A 21,072-nucleotide genomic window follows, 5' to 3' on the forward strand; every position below is an offset into this window, starting at 1 on the left:
AATTGTCGTTCCAGAGTTATGGGACTTTGTTCGTCAAAATTTCGTGATTTCATTGAATGTCCTACTGTAGCTCAAATATCCTTCGATGGATTTTTTTCAAATTTCAACACAATCTTAATATTGATAAACCCTGATCCCCTTTCGTTTTTGACGGAATTCTGAATTGTCGTTCCAGAGTTATGGGACTTTGTTCGTCAAAATTTCGTGATTTCCATGCTCATGTACTTATAAAATAAACCATGTATTCAAATACAAATAAACTGAAGTAAAAAAATGATTCAAAGGGTTATTTATTACCTTACTACTTCATTGGCGAACGACGGGCGTATCATGCGCTCATGGCGCAGCTTTTATTTCTCATTCGGATTAATTTGTGTGGATTTAATGGATTTTGTTTCATTTGTAAAAGGTAAGCCATGCTTGTTTTTATCGAACAATGGTTTATTTCTACCATGCTGGGTGTTTTCAGGCGCGAACGACCACGTGCAAAACGTGCTCTTCTAATACATTGCTAGAACGTGCAAAGCATGTTCTTCTAATGTGTTACGAGATCGTGCAAAGCGTGTTCTTCTATTGACAGATTGTTTATCATTTGCCATTGTGTGCAATAATGATTTTAACGTTCCGTATGACAATCTAATTGATCGTCATTTTATTTTTCATCTGTTTTGAATTAAACTTTTGTTTAATTTATGATCTACGGCAGTATTATTATAATTTTCATTATGGTCAAATAATGATTTTATGTGCCGTATGATAATTTGGTCTGTGACCAGTTTATGGTTGAATATGCTTTGCTCTTGTTTTTCATATATTCGACTACATGATGGTCGCAGAAACAAGAGTGGATAAATATCCGGTGACTTCGCAGATCATGGATGATAGTTGCAGTATCAGTCACCGGGTATCGGGCACGATCGCGACCGTACTATGCTAAGTCTCTTAGACAGTCGGTCAACATCAGACCATATGGCGACAACCGTCAGCCGGTCTTTGCCCGATGGCATTGGTCAAGGACATCGACCAATGCCGGACCATTTGGCATCCGCCCTACGGTCATTATCCGGTGACAACACTGGTCATGATATGACCGGTACGTCACCGGGGACGTTGATCACGGACCATTGATCGACGTCTGACCGGCCGGTCCGGTCACCGGTCATGTCATCGGTCCGGTCATGTCACCGGTCCGGTCTGGTCATTGATCACCGGTCCGGTCATTGATCACCGGTCATGTCACCGGTCACCGGTCATGTCAACGGTCCGGTCATGTCAACGGTCCGGTCCGGTCATTGATCACCGCTCCGGTCACCGGTCAACAGTCATCAGTTAGGCCTGCCACCGATAACACCAGTCACCGGTCAAGAAGAAGAACTCGGTCTTCTTCATTATATTATTCTCCTATTCTTCGTTGAATACATCGTCTTCATCAAGGATTAGACATCGGACACGCTATTCTTCGTCGAGCAGTTCTCATCGTCGCGGCTCTCGTAAGCGATCACGTCGTCACTCACGGAGACGTTATTCTAGAAGATCTCGGTCTCATCGCAGCCGATCCACATCTCGGCCGATCCAGATCTCGACATCGCAGGAAACGAGGACGTCGTCAACCTTCACGTAGACATCAGCGGACTGCATTGAGCACCACTGGATATTTATCGAACATACCTCTCCTTCATTGAGCAGTTCTCGGCGTTGATACGCTCGTAAGCGATCATGTCAATGCTCACGGAGACAATATTGTAGAAGACAATATTTCCAGCGTAGCCGAACAATATTTCGGCATCGAAGTTATATGGATGTCGCCACTTCTTACGTAGGCGTTAATGAACCTACTGGTCATATCGACGTTCTCCATTTTATTCCTTTAGGAATATCATGTCTCCATTCCACGTGTGATGGTTCTTCTTATGGCATCCACACATGTTGCAGTCACCGAGCCGTAGTTGTATACGAACACTAGTTCGTTTAACATTCAGGCTTCGGGATAAGCTGTTCTTTTCTCCACTACGACTACAAGGACACTTATGCCTATTAATACTGATAATCTACCGTTGTTTTCCGGTTAACATTATCAGATGACTTCGTGGATGGTCATTCTTCTGCACCAGATATTTCCATTCTGACGCAGTTATATTATACCGGTCCCGATCACCGGACATCGGTCACCATTCATCGGTCATATCACCGATCACTGATCACCGGTCAGAATAAGTGATGTCTCATCGCCATCGGATTGGATTTTTTTGGCATGATCTTCTTTTCCGAGCAGTGCTTGACATTGATAACAGACCATATGGATTCCACCATTTTTCGGTCTTTAACTGGTAACGTCACCGGTCATATTATGACTGGTCCGTTCACCGGGCTACAGTTACCGGTCATTGACCGGTCCGGTTCGGTCACCACTTACCAATTACCGGTATTCCACTGTGTTTTCATCGGTCAATTTTTAGTATCACGGGTATCGTCTACATTACATAGTTGTATACCCCTGGCTATGATTGTATTGAATACTATATTTTATGGATTCAACAATCTACATGACTTTTTGTGTTTTTCAATACGGATGTTCTACTGGCGACGGTTACCTAATCATGCTATATCTGTTATTTGTACTTCTATCTCAACCGGCTACATGCAGACTACTGGTCTTGCAGATAGATCGGCTGAAGTGGGCTCGGAGACTAGCATTGAGGTCGAACATTACTATTTGACCTCTATTAATTTATGTTCGAGACCCGAAGGATGAATTGTTTTAACCGCCTTTACCTGTCGGCTACAGACTTTGCAGTCAGTGTCACGGAACAGTTGGGACACATTAATGACGCTAACAGGATTAGCAAGACGACATTTGTATCGACTTCTGCTTTTCTATTGCTCCTACGGCAGTGCATATTTTCAAGCTACTGGAATCAACAAGAGTTCTGATACATAGGATTGCCTATCAGATTGACCGCATAGCGGCTACAGTCTTGTAGATGGCTTAGGACCTATTGAACTCAGATCTTAGATCCTAGGATCTGGAGGGACCTCATCTTAAAGTTATTCTTCTATTACACTTCTGGCCATAACAGACCGTCTTCCTATAACTGGTCGTATTCCTTTCGGAATTCGTCCAGGTTAGAAGTCTTGAAGTAAATGGATTAATCAAGTCAGAATTTAAGACTTCCATGCATTCTACCGGCAAGCGTGGACCCGCTTAAGGTTACCCCTAGGGTTTTCACCTTTTTCTGCCATCACACCTCCGATTCCGGAGGTACCACTATCAATCATATTTCCGTTCTTCGCAAATCGATGACTTCGCGACCTGTATTATCCAGGATTTTAAAGGCGCCTGTTATTGGTTCAAGAGAGGCTATATTCTGTAGATAGGTCATAAACTTATAAGTGTTAAACACTGTCCTATTCTACCAATTTTCAAGTGTGTTTGGAGTGGGAAAGTTCGGCTTGCCGTGGTTTCTTTGCCCACCCATCCTTGACAAATGGTTCCGGTCACCGGTCGGTATTTACCGGTCCGGTCACCGGTCCTTCTGCTGAGACGTCTTTTCTTACGTCCGTTTCAGCTTTATTTTTAAGATAATTGTATTAATCTCGGGATTATTTAATGACACAGATTTCCATCTTTTTTGTCATTATTTACCACTATTCAGTGGTGTCTAGACTAGAAGATTATCTTGGCAAGAATATAGTTTATTCTACCACAACCTTTCTTACATCTTATACAGATGTGAGCAGATAAGGTTATGGACGATCACATAGAACAACGTATCTTGATTTTCTCAATTATGTGGTATCCTAACGAATATCACCTGCACATCTACATCTTGAAAAGCGAAAATTCTTTTTAGCTGTTTTCATTTACAACACATTTTCACGATTCCTTTGTGATGGTTTCAACTATCACACATCGGTCGTGGTTTACTTACAGACACGGAGGTGATCATATTATCACTCCTTGTAACTGGAAATCAGGAACTTATTCGTTCTTTGCAAGAACAACAAATTTTCTCTATCGTCTTTCTCATACCAGTTCGTCTCAACGCCCTGTTGGACCTTTTGTCCTGCAGTTCTTCTTTCGAATTATTTTTCCGTTGGGTTCAATAATGTAATTGCGCATGCGCGGCAGTGAAGTTGCAGACGAGTTGCATGGTGTACATAGTATATCAAAGAATGTTGTTTATCATCAAACGCTAGTTATTAGCGTTATGCGATCGTATATCGCAGTGTATACCGGTATGCTGAACAACGTCAACAATGCAGTTCACAGAAATCGATCCAGCAGGGTGTGCGATTGTTATACATTCGTCCATTGACATAAACTGGAATATCTTGCCTTCTTGGTGAGTTTTTGCAATAACTGAGTTTTTGCCATAATTTCATGAAATATACTTAATGAACCATGGGATTATGGTTCTACGAACTTTTAAGTCTCCTGTACAATTATTTTCAGGAAACTTCTTCACAGGTCAAATATCATATCTCACTGAGACATATTTTTACTGATCCAAACATGTGCCACTTCATGTCTGGCCATTAATAACTTTTAGTTATCTCTACAGAAGAACGTTTTTCTGTTAGAGTTTCAATCCTTGTTACTTGTGCAAGGATAATTCCATCAGAACTGTATAAAGGTTCTATGGAAATTCATTTTTTACTGGGTAATTGAGAGCATAGTTATTACCTTAATCACTCTGCTAGATACATAGAGGTTTTTCTCATCTTTTTCTTGATGATAAGAAATTTGTTCTTTTCTTCATCAAAGGATAGAGATTATGCTTTCGTATACCTTGTTTTGTGTAAGTCATCGCAACTCTGTGCTGTCTTACCTATTTTGGAACTGATCCAAACTATGGAACGTCAACACTATGTTTTTCGTTCCTTTACCTTCTTAAGCGGTTTTGACTTGTGTAACATGTTGGGATGCTTAATGAGCTCCCTATGAACCTTTTTCATCAGGCTTATTAACAGTTCCAATATAATTTTAAGACGGTATTCCTTCTTATTATGGCTTTTACCATACGGAGAAGTGAAATTCATGCTGTTTCTGTTGAATACGACCAATTCCAGTTGGATCTATTGTCGTTTTCACTTTGTTGTGTCAGCCAGGATTCCTTGCTTAATATCAAGTCCTCTATATGGCTTCTACCTTCAAGTTTCCAAGTTTTCTTAAACTGGTAGTCATGAAGATGTGGATAAACTTCTTTGGGCAATCAGGGCTTTGAAGTTCTATCTCAGCAGTGTTAGTCAGAAGTCCATTCCAGGTTCTCAAAGACACTCTTCATTTCCCCAAAAAAGGGGGGGGGGAGATGTGTCTGCGGCTTCTATTTCTCGGGGTTAGACCTCGACTAAGGAAAGTTAATCTTATCCTATCTAAGGATTCATTCCTTTTTAGGATCTGACCGCATGAATTAAGAGCTCTGTCTGTTTTGTGGGCATATATTAATCACACCCCACTTTTTGACGTGCTCTAAGCTGTTTACTGGAGGAATCCGACCACCTTGTCATCTTTTTATCTTCGTTTTCTGAAGTGCCAACAATACAATTTGTATACGTTTGGGCTTGTTGTGGTTTCACTAACGGTAGTGTCTTCCTTACGACATAGACATATTACTCTGTCTGAGAAGTCATAATTAATACCGTTTTAACGAAGATTACTTGATATCATTAGCTGAAAATCCTGTTTATGGGTTCTACTGTGTTGGGAAAATATATACGAATATATGCAGCTGCAAAATCAGCATACGATAACAGGTCAGTATTTATGACATTAAAACAAATTTTTTAAATAAAATTCATTTTAATTATTAAATACTTACCTGTTATCGGTAAGTCCCACCTCCCACCCCGCTATTCGATTAATATTTTTGTATATATATTGAAAGAATATTGAGGGTTGGTTACCGATTTTTGGCTAGGTTGCATTGCACTATGTTTAACCTGGCCTGTATTACGGTATTGAGGTGGCGGATTCCCAGTTAAAATTCCGGATGAGTTATTTCCCCTTGGAAAGTATAAGCATACGATAACAGGTAAGTATTTAATAATTAAAATGAATTTTATTTAAAAAATTTGTTTTTCTTTGGGACAATCTTATTGTTTTGCCTTGAATCCAGCTATAGAATTTCTACTCATTCAAGTTCAGATTTTATTTGCGAGTACATGTAGTTCAATTCTTTGGTAATATTGCCAGAACAATGCTTATAATGCCACCTTTGAAGAAATGGTGGTAATTTGCTTTTCATCTGTACATATATTATTTGGATTCTGAACTATCGTGCACAAAGAATTTATTTTTAGGTGTGTTTGGTAATCAAGAGTAAAGTAAGATAGCTATCAACTCTAGTCAAATTTGTGTCAGAATTCATGTTTCAGCATGAAACATGTTCTTCACTGAATTAGAAATGATTCAGCAGGATATCTAGAGATTGTATTACATAATGATCTTCAAGTTAGTATGCTTATTGATTGGGAGAAAAGAAAGAAGCCATACTTAGTATGTGGTCAAACAAGCTGAGGCTAAGGTAACAGATGCTTGTAGCATGAAAAGCATTTCATCACAATATTAAGCGAACACTTGTACCAAGAATAAAAATTTGTTTGCTGGTTAGTCTTGGGGATGAAGATCCTGAACCATTTTGCAGTCCAGGGATCCATGGTTGCAGATATTGGAACTTGTGCTGCAAGTCAGGAGTCATATATTATACTTTAACATCTCTTATTGGTTTATTCTCCAGGTGAAGCTCGAAAACCGGCAGTATGGTTCAGCCCAGGAGTTTGCTGAGGATGTGCGGTTAATATTTACAAACTGTTACAAATATAATCCTGCTGATAGTGACGTTGTTGCAATGGCTAAAAAACTGCAGGATGTGTTTGAAATAAGGTTTTTACGTCTGCCTGATGAACATTCATTTGACAATTTAGATAGGACAAGTTTTAAGGACGATTCTGATAATTCTCTTAGTGGTTCCGAGTCTGAAAGTGGAAATGAAAGTGAAGAAGAGCGGGAAAGGAAATTAAAAGAGTTGCAAGATCAGGTAAGCACACCAAGATGTTGGACAATTAAGCTGCTCTTCAATTATCATTTATGTATCGGAAGTTATTACGATTCACTCTGTTATGTTCAGAACTTTATTTTCAGATTAAGATGATGATCATTTCATGCGCTTCATCTGATTTGAGTGACACCTATATTGTTAATCATTGCTGCAATGTTTTGTTGCTTCACTGATATCCTGTAGATCAAGTCTGCTCAAAGTATGACCAAGGAATTGCGCTGATTACTCTACAAATACTGATTATATTTTAATAAATATGAGAAGTAAATAATTTGGATTCTTTTATAAGTTTGTTTTTAAAAAAAAAAGGCAAGTTTCAAGTACTGAGTTTAGTGGTTGCAAATTGATTTTTCTTGACATCTGTCACAATTTATTAGGATCTTTTTATTCAGTTGGGATTTAGTTGAGAGTAAGATGATGATCTGTTCATGCGCTTCATCTGATTTGAGTGACTACTATATTGTTAATCATTGCTGCAATGTTTTGTTGCTTCACTGATTTCAAGTAGATCATGTTTGCTCAAAGTATGACCAAGGAATCTCGCTGATTACTCTACAAATACTGGTTATATTTTAATAAATATGACAGAGAAGTAAAATATTTGGATTTTTTTATAAGTTTGTTTTTAAAAAAGACAAGTTTCAAGCACTGAGTTCAAGTGGTCGCAAATAGATTTTTCTAGACATTTGTCACAATTTATTAGGATCTTTTGATTCAGCTGGGATTTAGTCGAGAGTAAGATGATGATCTGTTCATGCGCTTCATCTGATTTGAGTGACTACTATATTGTTAATCATTGCTGCAATGTTTTGTTGCTTCACTGATTTCATGTAGATCATGTTTGCTCAAAGTATGACCAAGGAATCGCACTGATTACTCTCTTAATATTCTAGAATAAGGTTTACTATGGTTCAGGTTATATTTATCATTTAATAAATGTCAACTTCGCATTTAATTATGTCCTTACTGTTTGTGTTACATGATGATCCCATGCGTGTCATCTGACTAACCCTGTTTGCATCTTGGTATATCGTACCTTGTATGCTGTATGGGTGTTCAAAATGATTTGATACAGGGCTGAGAATGTTTCAACAGTGATGTATCTTTTGTTTTCATGTATAGTTACTTTTAATCCGATCACTTAAAAAGCTATACATTTTTACTGCAAATAGCATTTCATGTGGCAGGGTACTATTTAATATTTACTTTCTTGTAGGTAAAAGAACTGCAAGACCAGTTAACACGTTTAACACAAGAACATTTGAACAAATTGAAAGAAAAGTCTGAACGTAAAAAGAAACGAAATAAAAATCGTGAACGTGACAAAGAGCGACCTGACAAAGTAGTTTCTGTGCCAACTGCGTCAGTTATACCAGTCTCTGTAGCAACTACGACACCAGACTTTAACAGTGCGAAAAAATTAAATAAATCCAAAACAAACAAAGTAAATAAAACGCCTAGTGACGTTCAAAGGAAACGCAAAAACAGCAAGGGTAGTGGTAGTAAAAAGACTAAAACGCCACCCTCTGGATTTCCTGTGTCATTTGATAGTGATGATGAAGATAATGCGAAACCAATGACTTATGATGAGAAACGCCAGCTGAGCTTGGATATTAACAAATTACCAGGTAAATATATAGCTTCAAAGCTGTCAAAAAGCGCAAGGGTATCAAGATTTGTATGTGTTTTAAACTTTATACTGACATGTTGATTTTAGCGTAAACTATGATAAAGTGTTGTAGTTGTAGCCTTTGCCAGTAGCGTCTTTGTTTGTTAGTTAAAACATTATCAGGGGTGTGATTTTTCGCAGAACGGGTTGTCTGGGGGGTCATTTCCGCGATTCGTGTAAATTGGAGAGAAAAATGGGTGAAAGTACGACCAAATACGTGGGTGTAGTTCATAAGTGGCCGGAAAAATCTCCGCATATTACACTGGTATTCTGTCTTAGCATTTTTTTAAACGAGTGATGTCATTGACTGTCGTTTCCCAATCTTCCAATTAAAATCGGTCTTTTAAAATGTGTTTCATATTTCTTTGCTGATTCGATTGCAAATGGCGACTTTGGGAAGCGTTCATGAAGACGAACGAATGAATCTCACAAAATCTCGGAGATTCAACAATTATTGAAAAACAAATTTAAATGGGAAAGGGAAGAAACAACAGTGGATATGAATCAGAAAGCGATGCCACTTTCTGAATGGTAGGAAGATAGACTGTCTTGTTAAGGCTGAAGTCATATTCTATTCATGTGAAAAAATCTTGAACTACGTAAGCTGTGGTAAATTGTCGTTACTTTAACAATTTAACATTGTTGACCTTGTGTAGAATTTAAAGGCATTGAGCTCAAACGAAAGATTGCCGTCATTGTTCACAGGTATCGGAACACTCATTGATTTTGATCACAAATAATACTGGTAACTTTGCATAATGTTAGGTGATTTTAAAAAGATTTTCATAAACAAATCTTGTTGATAAGTTTAAGATGGTGTTTATTTAAAAATCTGTTTAAAGGTTTGTCATTGCGTTACGTGGTTCGGGTAGTCAAAATCAGTCTACAGAAATTTCCTCCCCTCAGACTTCACCTCAATCACACCCCTGATTATAGGAAAATGAAAAAGTGCATCTGTGAGGACAAAACATTTTTGAAGGAATTAGAAAATGTCTCTAATTATACGCTATTCTGAGATGTGCTTAAAATATTCTTTCTTTTACACCTTCAATTTCAAAGGTGAAAATGAAATTGACCTGTCATACCTGTATTTGTGGAATTTCTATGCATGTCTTAGCTGGGCAAAGGGCAAGTTCAAACTTGTAACCTTAATCTAGACATGCTATAGTAAAGTTACCAGATTAATCCCAGTCTGCTCTTAATGTGAAGACTGTTTCATGCTCTGGTTACAGAAAGTTGTATTGCTGGTTAAACGTGTAACCTATAACACATAATTATGTTATTTCAGGGTTGGCACCAATCGACCGCCCCCGGTTTTAACCGGCGGTTTTTACCGGTTAAAACCGCCCCGGTCAATACTCCTGAAGTGGTCATTACTGGTCAATACTGGTCGATTGAACTTTACCCCCAATTTTAATTTACATTCCATGCCTTATTAAACAATATTGATAATATAAATTAAACAGACATGTTGCCAATAATGTCTTAAGCTATTAATACCCACTATTTTATACCTGTTCATGCAATTTGTAGGCCAATCTCTCAAAATTTTGCATATAAGTCAAAGTTGGTCAATTTGATTTTTCTGGTTGATTGAACTTTTTTTCAATTCTAATGAATTATGATGCTCACATAATTCTGTGCTTGATTCAACAAGAACCTGTCAATTACTGTGTATGAGTTGTTCCTCATACCCCACTGTCCCCACAGTCTTCTAACAGTCTTCTCACCTATACAGGTTGGGGCACCCAAAACTGATAATAGGGCCTTAAATGGCACCTTTTTGACACAATCCTTACTTGTCATGTATTCTTGCATTGATTTCTTTGAATACTTTTTAAACAAAATAGTGAAAAAAAACTTTAATTTTTTATTGATATAAGAATAAAAAACATAATAAGAAATAATTATTAAAAGAAAAAAATAATTGAAAAGAAGAGTAGACCCACAATTGGAAAACATTATTTGTTGGCAAAATCAAGAACTTTGATTGTTTATTCATTTGAATACCAATTGAACTTTTTAATATGAAAGGGAAAAAAACCTCTTAATACAGAAAGGAAACAAGTTAGAAGTAACTATTAAATTAATAGCAAGTACAATGTAATCTTCTTGTGTGAGTGATATGAAATAGCCTAAGGGCAGATTTGCTTAATTGTCAATATCAGAGACATAACACTGCATGCATTATATTACCAACTATGAGGCCAGATTTATAACCCTAGAATACACAAGAGTTCTGTTTGTCCATCTGCTTATCAAATAGATATATCAATAGATAAGTGAAATGTTATGGTACCTACAATAGTAATAATACAGATGTGATACACTGAGATAAAGATATTGCCTTAGTCCTTATGTATTTGAGGCTGTTTCCATAAATAATAAAGAAGTAACTGTTTACAGCTTTAAAGATTTTTTTTACAATAAATAACTCAGAAAAAAAAGTTTATTCATTACATAATAATTATTGATTTAATATAAAATGGCTCCTTTGTAATGTTTAAATGCTACAATTTTCAATTGACCAGTATTGACCAGTAAAGACCAGTAATGACCAGTATTGACCGGTTTTAACCGGGTATTGACCGCCGGCCCGGTCAATACTCAATTGACCGGTCAATATGCCAACCCTGTGTTATTTTGCTTATGGTTTATTTGTAGATTTCTCAAATGTTTTATATGCCACATTGAAACAAAAAATGTAAAAATATTTTAAGAACAACAAGAGCAAGAGGTTCTTTTATCCACTAAGATTCTTTTTATAGAACAAGCACATTTGCATAGTAACAAACCATATTAACCAATCAAAAAGGACGATATTACAAAAATTATTGTACATGCAGTGTTTTTTTTTTTCAGTTTTGGGGGAAGGGGGTCGAGTCCCCTGAGAGGGGGGAAATTCGCGCTTAAAAGGGGGAAATTTCTATGCTTAGCTAGTAACTGTACAAAATCAAGTTTTAATACTATAATTCACCATACAGAGGGAGAAAAACATAATTCAAACTCTTTTATTCATTAACATGTTATGTTCAAAGTTCAACATTTCTGGGCTTTTCAGCGAATTTATCAATTATTCTGGTGACCTCGTCTTCACCAAGTCTCCGTGTGCAGACAAAGTCTGATCAGGGACTTCAGTGTAGCTTCCCCAAGCCTGTTTCTCTGTGGCGTGCAAAGCAGGTTGAGCAAACTAAACAGTCTTTCAACACTCTCTTGACAGGACATTTCTGGCGTTTCACTGCCAGCATTTGAAGAAGACTGACTTAAGTTGTACTTGTTTGAAAAGAATATCAATTTATTTTTAAGTTAAAACAGATTTGTCAATTTTTTTTACGATGGCTTTTGTTGTTGTGCAACATGTTGGAATACGTATGGTTTGCGGTAGATGTCGTAAAGCGAAAGTCGTGATAGTGAACTACGTACGGTTTGCGGTAAAGGCTAAAATAAACATGCGGATGCAGTTCAGGAAAATTGTAGTAAATTCGTAACAAAAGACGTATTTAAATGAGGTATTGATTAAAATTGAATAACACTTCCGAGAGGGGAATTAAAAAAATATTTGGGGGGAAAATTTATGAACTAAACATTGGGGGAATGGGGCCGAAAAACGCCGAATACATTTGTATTTCATAAAAAAACAAACACTGACATGAAACAGATTACTACAGTCAGGTGGGTCTGGCCAGTATTTTGTATAAAAAAATGTCTATTTAAATGCAGTTTTTGTTGTTATAACGAAGAATACACATTTAACTATTGATTTATAGTGCTGCAACAATACGCCCAAAACCGTATTGCAATATATTGTCAGTTCAAAAACCTGTATTGCAATATATCGCAATATATTGCTAACTTGTACCAGAATTATAACTCGCCAATTACCCGATAATCCTGTATATTCCAGTTTTAAAGCAAACTCTGGTAAATATTTACTATAAATGTTCTCAAGAATAAAAAGAAACACAAACATTGGCACATTTTCTTAAGTATCAAATATATTTTCGCATTTGTTACTATTTAAAGATGTGATGAAATTACGTCCAACTGGGGCGTTTTATTTTCACTGAACACGCGTCATTCGCCTGACGTGATGTTCCCGCTTTTATACAACACAAAATACACCCATACTTTCCATGCGACGTTCTACATGTCTGCATAATTTTCGCGCGCTTTTTATTGAGACAAAGGATAAAGCACTTTTTATTTGACGCTATAATTTTGTATTGTCGCGTTAGCAGTTAACAGTTGTACACAATTAATTTAACGATTATCTGTTCAAAGCATCAAACGAATGCTCCCATGTAACAACGCTACTCCGTATACAGCGATTTTCCTTGTCCAATTGGGAAAAGTACCCGTACCGGTCCGATTGGGAAAAATTGAGTCGTGAAAACCTCAAAATTGGGAAAAATCGAGTCGTGAAATCCTGAAATTGGGAAAATCGCGTCGTGAAAATTGGGTCTTATTGAATACATCATACAGTTCATACTTAATTGAACATACCCATTTAAATAATCATTTGCAGGCATGCCTTAATGACCATTAAGTTATAAAGTTTATATAAATAACAAAATATTATAAAGAACACACCAAATCAATTACTAGTTGTTTTAATCTCTTTTAAAGCAATGTCTCTCTCTTTCATTTTTGTGAAAATTTCAACAATCTTTGATGTTTGATCATCACTCAGTTGCTTGCATCCCTCCCTGCACAGCATCATTATTGCTGTCAATGTGTCCTGTGATAGATGGTTCCGATTGGTTTTTTGGCATAATATTTGCTATTATGACTCATTTCAAACTACGATAAGGTTACAAACCGACGTAAAACAGTACGCTGGCTGCCTGGCAAAAGAACCGGAAACAGTAACAACTCTATTGATTGAATGCGCTGAATAATAAAACCCGAAATTAATCGAGCGCGTGGTTACACACAACTATACGATTTTCTTTGTTCGCTCGCCGAAAGTTGGTTTTTTACGAAACTTTCTATCGTTTTGATAAAAAATTCGGACGCTGATTGGGATTTTTCCAGATGCCGATTGGGAATTTGGGAATTTTCGCTCGATTGGGAAAGTACCGTTTTGGGAATTTGGGAATTTTCGTTCGATTGGGAAAGTACCGTTTACCGGTACTTTATAAAGAAGGAGGAAAATCGCTGGTATAATACACTTTTTAGAATGCTATTTTTACGTAAAAAATTATTTACACCGCTTTGTTTTGTTTACCATGATATCATTATTCCGGATGGCTTTTCTGGATGAAATGTGAATGATTTTTTGTAAAATGTTCGCACCGGTATGATGAACATTGTATCGCAATACAATATGCGTATTGCGATATATACCGATATACCGGTATATTGTTGCAGCACTATTGATTTACATAAAACACAATTGTGTGTTGTGTTGTTTTTTTCTCATCCAAAATTCGTATGTATTCATTTAGATGGCTAAATACTACGGATAGGCATGCTTATTTGCATGTTTCCTGCCCAGGGTACAGAAAATGTTATTTAGAAAATTTACTGTTAAACAATTTGTATATGAAGTTGCCTGTCTTTGCTGGGCAAAGGGCAAGTACACAACTTTTAACCTTAATCTAGACATGCTAAAGTATATTTACCAGATTAATCCCAGTCTGCAGTTCATTTGTCAAGACTGTTTCATGCTCTGGTTACACAAGGTTGCAGTATTACTTGTTTAGAAATAAGTAAGTTAGATTATGTTGTGCCCATCTTAGCTGGGCAAAGAGCAAGTGAAATACTTGTAACCTTAATCTAGATTAAGGTTGTTTTTTTCTACTTTTTGGGAAGATAGCCCATGACTTTGGAATTGGGAATTTTATCGGCATTTTCATGAAATTGGGAAAATAAATTCATTAGCCTTTTTATTCCAAACGAAAAGTCCACTGATTAGGGAAATACTAAATTTGATATAAGTCTTTATAATCATTCAAATTAAAAGAACAAAATCATATAATGCTTTGTTAGATGTAATTGAATTAAAATTGAGATAAATTAGACACTTCTTTCTAAAAAAAAAAAAAAAAAAAAAAACTTTTTTTTTTTTTTTTTTTTTTTTTGGAAATTGGGAATTTTTTGCCACATTTTGGGAAAAAAGTATACTTTTTGGGATTGGGAACATAGCCGAATTTCGGCTATAAAATCAAGCCAAAAAAAACCCTGCAGATTGGCTAGATCAAACAAAGACAAATTGCAGTGTGCATGTTTTATGCATCTGGCTGCTTCATACTCTGGTTACAGAAAATGTTATACAGAAAAGTTGCTGTTTGAACGATTTGAGAATGAAAATGAAATTGCCTGTCTTTGCTGGGCAAAGGGCAAGTACACAACTTGTAACCTTAATCTAGACATGCTAAAGTATAGTTACCAGATTAATCCCAGTCTGCAACATTTGTCAGAACTGTTTCATGCTCTGGTTACATATGGTTGTATAACTTGTTAAGAAATAATAGTTAAGAATTGGGCTGTAACGATACATTTGAATTACTCGAATACGGCTGTGGATACATTTCTGGGCTTTTCAGCGAATTTATCAATTATTCTGGTGACCTCGTCTTCACCAAGTCTCCGTGTGCAGACAAAGTCTGATCAGGGACTTCAGTGTAGCTTCCCCAAGCCTGTTTCTCTGTGGCGTGCAAAGCAGGTTGAGCAAACTAAACAGTCTTTCAACACTCTCTTGACAGGACATTTCTGGCGTTTCACTGCCAGCATTTGAAGAAGACTGACTTAAGTTGTACTTGTTTGAAAAGAATATCAATTTATTTTTAAGTTAAAACAGATTTGTCAATTTTTTTTACGATGGCTTTTGTTGTTGTGCAACATGTTGGAATACGTATGGTTTGCGGTAGATGTCGTAAAGCGAAAGTCGTGATAGTGAACTACGTACGGTTTGCGGTAAAGGCTAAAATAAACATGCGGATGCAGTTCAGGAAAATTGTAGTAAATTCGTAACAAAAGACGTATTTAAATGAGGTATTGATTAAAATTGAATAACACTTCCGAGAGGGGAATTAAAAAAATATTTGGGGGGAAAATTTATGAACTAAACATTGGGGGAATGGGGCCGAAAAACGCCGAATACATTTGTATTTCATAAAAAAACAAACACTGACATGAAACAGATTACTACAGTCAGGTGGGTCTGGCCAGTATTTTGTATAAAAAAATGTCTATTTAAATGCAGTTTTTGTTGTTATAACGAAGAATACACATTTAACTATTGATTTATAGTGCTGCAACAATACGCCCAAAACCGTATTGCAATATATTGTCAGTTCAAAAACCTGTATTGCAATATATCGCAATATATTGCTAACTTGTACCAGAATTATAACTCGCCAATTACCCGATAATCCTGTATATTCCAGTTTTAAAGCAAACTCTGGTAAATATTTACTATAAATGTTCTCAAGAATAAAAAGAAACACAAACATTGGCACATTTTCTTAAGTATCAAATATATTTTCGCATTTGTTACTATTTAAAGATGTGATGAAATTACGTCCAACTGGGGCGTTTTATTTTCACTGAACACGCGTCATTCGCCTGACGTGATGTTCCCGCTTTTATACAACACAAAATACACCCATACTTTCCATGCGACGTTCTACATGTCTGCATAATTTTCGCGCGCTTTTTATTGAGACAAAGGATAAAGCACTTTTTATTTGACGCTATAATTTTGTATTGTCGCGTTAGCAGTTAACAGTTGTACACAATTAATTTAACGATTATCTGTTCAAAGCATCAAACGAATGCTCCCATGTAACAACGCTACTCCGTATACAGCGATTTTCCTTGTCCAATTGGGAAAAGTACCCGTACCGGTCCGATTGGGAAAAATTGAGTCGTGAAAACCTCAAAATTGGGAAAAATCGAGTCGTGAAATCCTGAAATTGGGAAAATCGCGTCGTGAAAATTGGGTCTTATTGAATACATCATACAGTTCATACTTAATTGAACATACCCATTTAAATAATCATTTGCAGGCATGCCTTAATGACCATTAAGTTATAAAGTTTATATAAATAACAAAATATTATAAAGAACACACCAAATCAATTACTAGTTGTTTTAATCTCTTTTAAAGCAATGTCTCTCTCTTTCATTTTTGTGAAAATTTCAACAATCTTTGATGTTTGATCATCACTCAGTTGCTTGCATCCCTCCCTGCACAGCATCATTATTGCTGTCAATGTGTCCTGTGATAGATGGTTCCGATTGGTTTTTTGGCATAATATTTGCTATTATGACTCATTTCAAACTACGATAAGGTTACAAACCGACGTAAAACAGTACGCTGGCTGCCTGGCAAAAGAACCGGAAACAGTAACAACTCTATTGATTGAATGCGCTGAATAATAAAACCCGAAATTAATCGAGCGCGTGGTTACACACAACTATACGATTTTCTTTGTTCGCTCGCCGAAAGTTGGTTTTTTACGAAACTTTCTATCGTTTTGATAAAAAATTCGGACGCTGATTGGGATTTTTCCAGATGCCGATTGGGAATTTGGGAATTTTCGCTCGATTGGGAAAGTACCGTTTTGGGAATTTGGGAATTTTCGTTCGATTGGGAAAGTACCGTTTACCGGTACTTTATAAAGAAGGAGGAAAATCGCTGGTATAATACACTTTTTAGAATGCTATTTTTACGTAAAAAATTATTTACACCGCTTTGTTTTGTTTACCATGATATCATTATTCCGGATGGCTTTTCTGGATGAAATGTGAATGATTTTTTGTAAAATGTTCGCACCGGTATGATGAACATTGTATCGCAATACAATATGCGTATTGCGATATATACCGATATACCGGTATATTGTTGCAGCACTATTGATTTACATAAAACACAATTGTGTGTTGTGTTGTTTTTTTCTCATCCAAAATTCGTATGTATTCATTTAGATGGCTAAATACTACGGATAGGCATGCTTATTTGCATGTTTCCTGCCCAGGGTACAGAAAATGTTATTTAGAAAATTTACTGTTAAACAATTTGTATATGAAGTTGCCTGTCTTTGCTGGGCAAAGGGCAAGTACACAACTTTTAACCTTAATCTAGACATGCTAAAGTATATTTACCAGATTAATCCCAGTCTGCAGTTCATTTGTCAAGACTGTTTCATGCTCTGGTTACACAAGGTTGCAGTATTACTTGTTTAGAAATAAGTAAGTTAGATTATGTTGTGCCCATCTTAGCTGGGCAAAGAGCAAGTGAAATACTTGTAACCTTAATCTAGATTAAGGTTGTTTTTTTCTACTTTTTGGGAAGATAGCCCATGACTTTGGAATTGGGAATTTTATCGGCATTTTCATGAAATTGGGAAAATAAATTCATTAGCCTTTTTATTCCAAACGAAAAGTCCACTGATTAGGGAAATACTAAATTTGATATAAGTCTTTATAATCATTCAAATTAAAAGAACAAAATCATATAATGCTTTGTTAGATGTAATTGAATTAAAATTGAGATAAATTAGACACTTCTTTCTAAAAAAAAAAAAAAAAAAAAAAATTTTTTTTTTTTTTTTTTTTTTTTTTGGAAATTGGGAATTTTTTGCCACATTTTGGGAAAAAAGTATACTTTTTGGGATTGGGAACATAGCCGAATTTCGGCTATAAAATCAAGCCAAAAAAAACCCTGCAGATTGGCTAGATCAAACAAAGACAAATTGCAGTGTGCATGTTTTATGCATCTGGCTGCTTCATACTCTGGTTACAGAAAATGTTATACAGAAAAGTTGCTGTTTGAACGATTTGAGAATGAAAATGAAATTGCCTGTCTTTGCTGGGCAAAGGGCAAGTACACAACTTGTAACCTTAATCTAGACATGCTAAAGTATAGTTACCAGATTAATCCCAGTCTGCAACATTTGTCAGAACTGTTTCATGCTCTGGTTACATATGGTTGTATAACTTGTTAAGAAATAATAGTTAAGAATTGGGCTGTAACGATACATTTGAATTACTCGAATACGGCTGTGGACGAACTGATTCGTTATTCTCCACCTCCGAACCGAATATTTGGCGAATACAAACAACGTGGTTTTGAGTTTGAAAGTTTAATCATCTGATCTTACCTTTCAAATGAAGGTTCATACAATAAACCCCTATATTAAAATGTTCTCCTTATTCCAGCGTTTTTCATCATGTTTACCTCATCCACTATGATACACAGTGAGATTATCAACAATAATGGCGGGCACGGGTTGAATATTTACTACATTGAATTGAAAAATCTTTCGATAATTGTTTAATGTTTATTTAGGCAAATATGAGTGCTTTGATGCTCAAACACACACAAAAGATTGGCAGATGGAATTTATTTTTTGTTAATCTTTACACCAATGATCGTGCAACTTATCAACAAACATGGAGCCTAGTAGCAAAGGGAATGCTATTGATATTGTTGACCTGCCTGCCAAATACACGTTGTTTGTCTGGCGCTGTGTTCAAAGTTTAAGCAGTTCTAGTCAGTGTTGTTATTTGAAAGTGTTATATTTCATATTTTCAGTATGCAATGATACTCAATTAATCAAATTGACAAATACCCATAGTTTCACAGTGCTCCAGCTAGGATTTGAAAAGGGCAGGGGGGCTTTTTTGTCAAAAGGGCACTTTCAACGCGCAGTTTTTTGTCAAAAGGGCACTTTCGACGCGCAGTATTTTGTGAAAAGGGCACGTTCGAGCGCACGGGTGTTTCTGGAATGCTTCCTATTGCATGTTATAAATAATTGTATTATTCCCATTATTATTAAACCATTCTAAGATAATGTCTACAATGAGGATTAAACTAATTACAATGTAATAAGGGATTTATGAATTATCATTATGTAAAAAAAAAAAAAAAAAAAAAAAATTTTTTTTTTTTTTTTTTTTTAGGGGGGGGCGGCAGGGCGGTGGTTCGGGAGGGCAGGGCGCGGCGCCCTTCGATTAAGGCCTAGCTGGAGCACTGGTTTCATACTATATAGTGTCATGTCTAGTTGTCAGTATTACTTTTGTTCATTGAAATTCATATTCATGAATAAATATTCGTATTCGCCACCCTGTATTCGTGATACGTATTGTATTCATTACCTAGTGTATTCGTTACAGCCCTGGTTAAGAAATAAGTTGCCTTTGTTATGTTGTGCCCAGCTTAGCTGGGCAAAGAGCAAGTGAAATACTTGTTATCTTAATCTAGATCAAACAAAGACTAATTGCAGTCTTGCTTGTTTCTTGCATCTGGCTGCTTCATGCTCTGGTTACAGAAAATGTTATTAAGAAAAGTCGCTGTTTGAACGATTTGAGAATGAAATTGCCTGTCTTTGCTGGGCAAAGGTTAAGTACACAACTTGTAACCTTAATCTAGACATGCTAGAGTATATTGACCAGATAAATCCCAGTCTGCAGTTCATTTCTCAAGACTGTTTCATGCTCTGGTTACATGAAGTTGCATTATTACTAGTTTAGAAATAAGTAAGTTTTATTATGTTGTGCCCATCTTACATGTAGCTTGGCAAAGAGCAGGTGAAATACTTGTAACCTTAATCTAGATTAGCTAGATCAAACCAAGACGATTTGCAGTCTTGCTTGTTTCTTGCATCTGACTGCTTCATACTCTGGTTACAGAAAATGTTATTAAGAAAAGTCCTGTTTGAAAGAATTGAGAATGAAATAGCCTGTCTTTGCTGGGCAAAGGTTAAGTACACAACTTGTAACCTTAATCTAGTCATGCTTAAGTATATTTACCAGATTAATCCCAGTCTGCAGTTCATTTCTCAAGACTGTTTCATGCTCTGGTTACATGAAGTTGCATTATTACTAGTTTCAGGCTTTTTCCACTCCAATTTGGGAATACGCCACTCTGGAATTTTGGGAATTTCGCGTTGTGAAAACCCCCATTTTGGGACAAAATTTATTCGCAAAATTGGCTCAATTGGGAAAAATTATCGCATGTAAATAGTGTTTCTTATATTTCAAAGAAGCCATTAACTGGTAAATAACGACTATTTTGATAACTTATTATTAAAATTTTACAAAGTATTATGAAAATGTGAGATAAGTGCAGGTTTTTTAATCTGAATTTGGGGAAAAGGCCTGGCCTTTTTGAGGTGAAAAAAATCGTGTGAAGCGCCGGATTTTGAGGAAAATAAGGCAAGGTTTAAATAATCATTAACATATTTTACAGTTTTTAAAACAAATTCAAAGCAACAGATAATTTAATTATGCAACACTTTCTATTTTCTACACCGGATCAGGTTAACTTATATATTTTAAGGTAAAAAAAAAAAAAATTTTTTTTTTTTTTTTTGGAATTGAGAATTTTTTTCCAAT

The 21,072-nt window shown here is 36.1% G+C and overlaps 1 protein-coding gene across 9 annotated transcripts in view; it reads left to right on the top strand.

Annotated features, from left to right (window-relative positions):
- LOC127839436 (bromodomain-containing protein 2-like) overlaps positions 1-21,072 on the top strand; it is a 65,102-nt gene that overhangs the window by 13,498 nt on the left and 30,532 nt on the right. For all 9 annotated transcript variants that reach the window (XM_052367815.1, XM_052367813.1, XM_052367807.1 and 6 more), the window contains exons 10-11: positions 6,738-7,037; positions 8,275-8,686. In XM_052367815.1, coding sequence (XP_052223775.1) covers positions 6,738-7,037; positions 8,275-8,686 — 712 coding nt within the window. The remainder of the gene's footprint in view (positions 1-6,737; positions 7,038-8,274; positions 8,687-21,072) is intronic.

This window comes from Dreissena polymorpha, chromosome 7, assembly GCF_020536995.1.
Source record: "Dreissena polymorpha isolate Duluth1 chromosome 7, UMN_Dpol_1.0, whole genome shotgun sequence".
Taxonomy (NCBI): Eukaryota; Metazoa; Mollusca; class Bivalvia; order Myida; family Dreissenidae; genus Dreissena; species Dreissena polymorpha.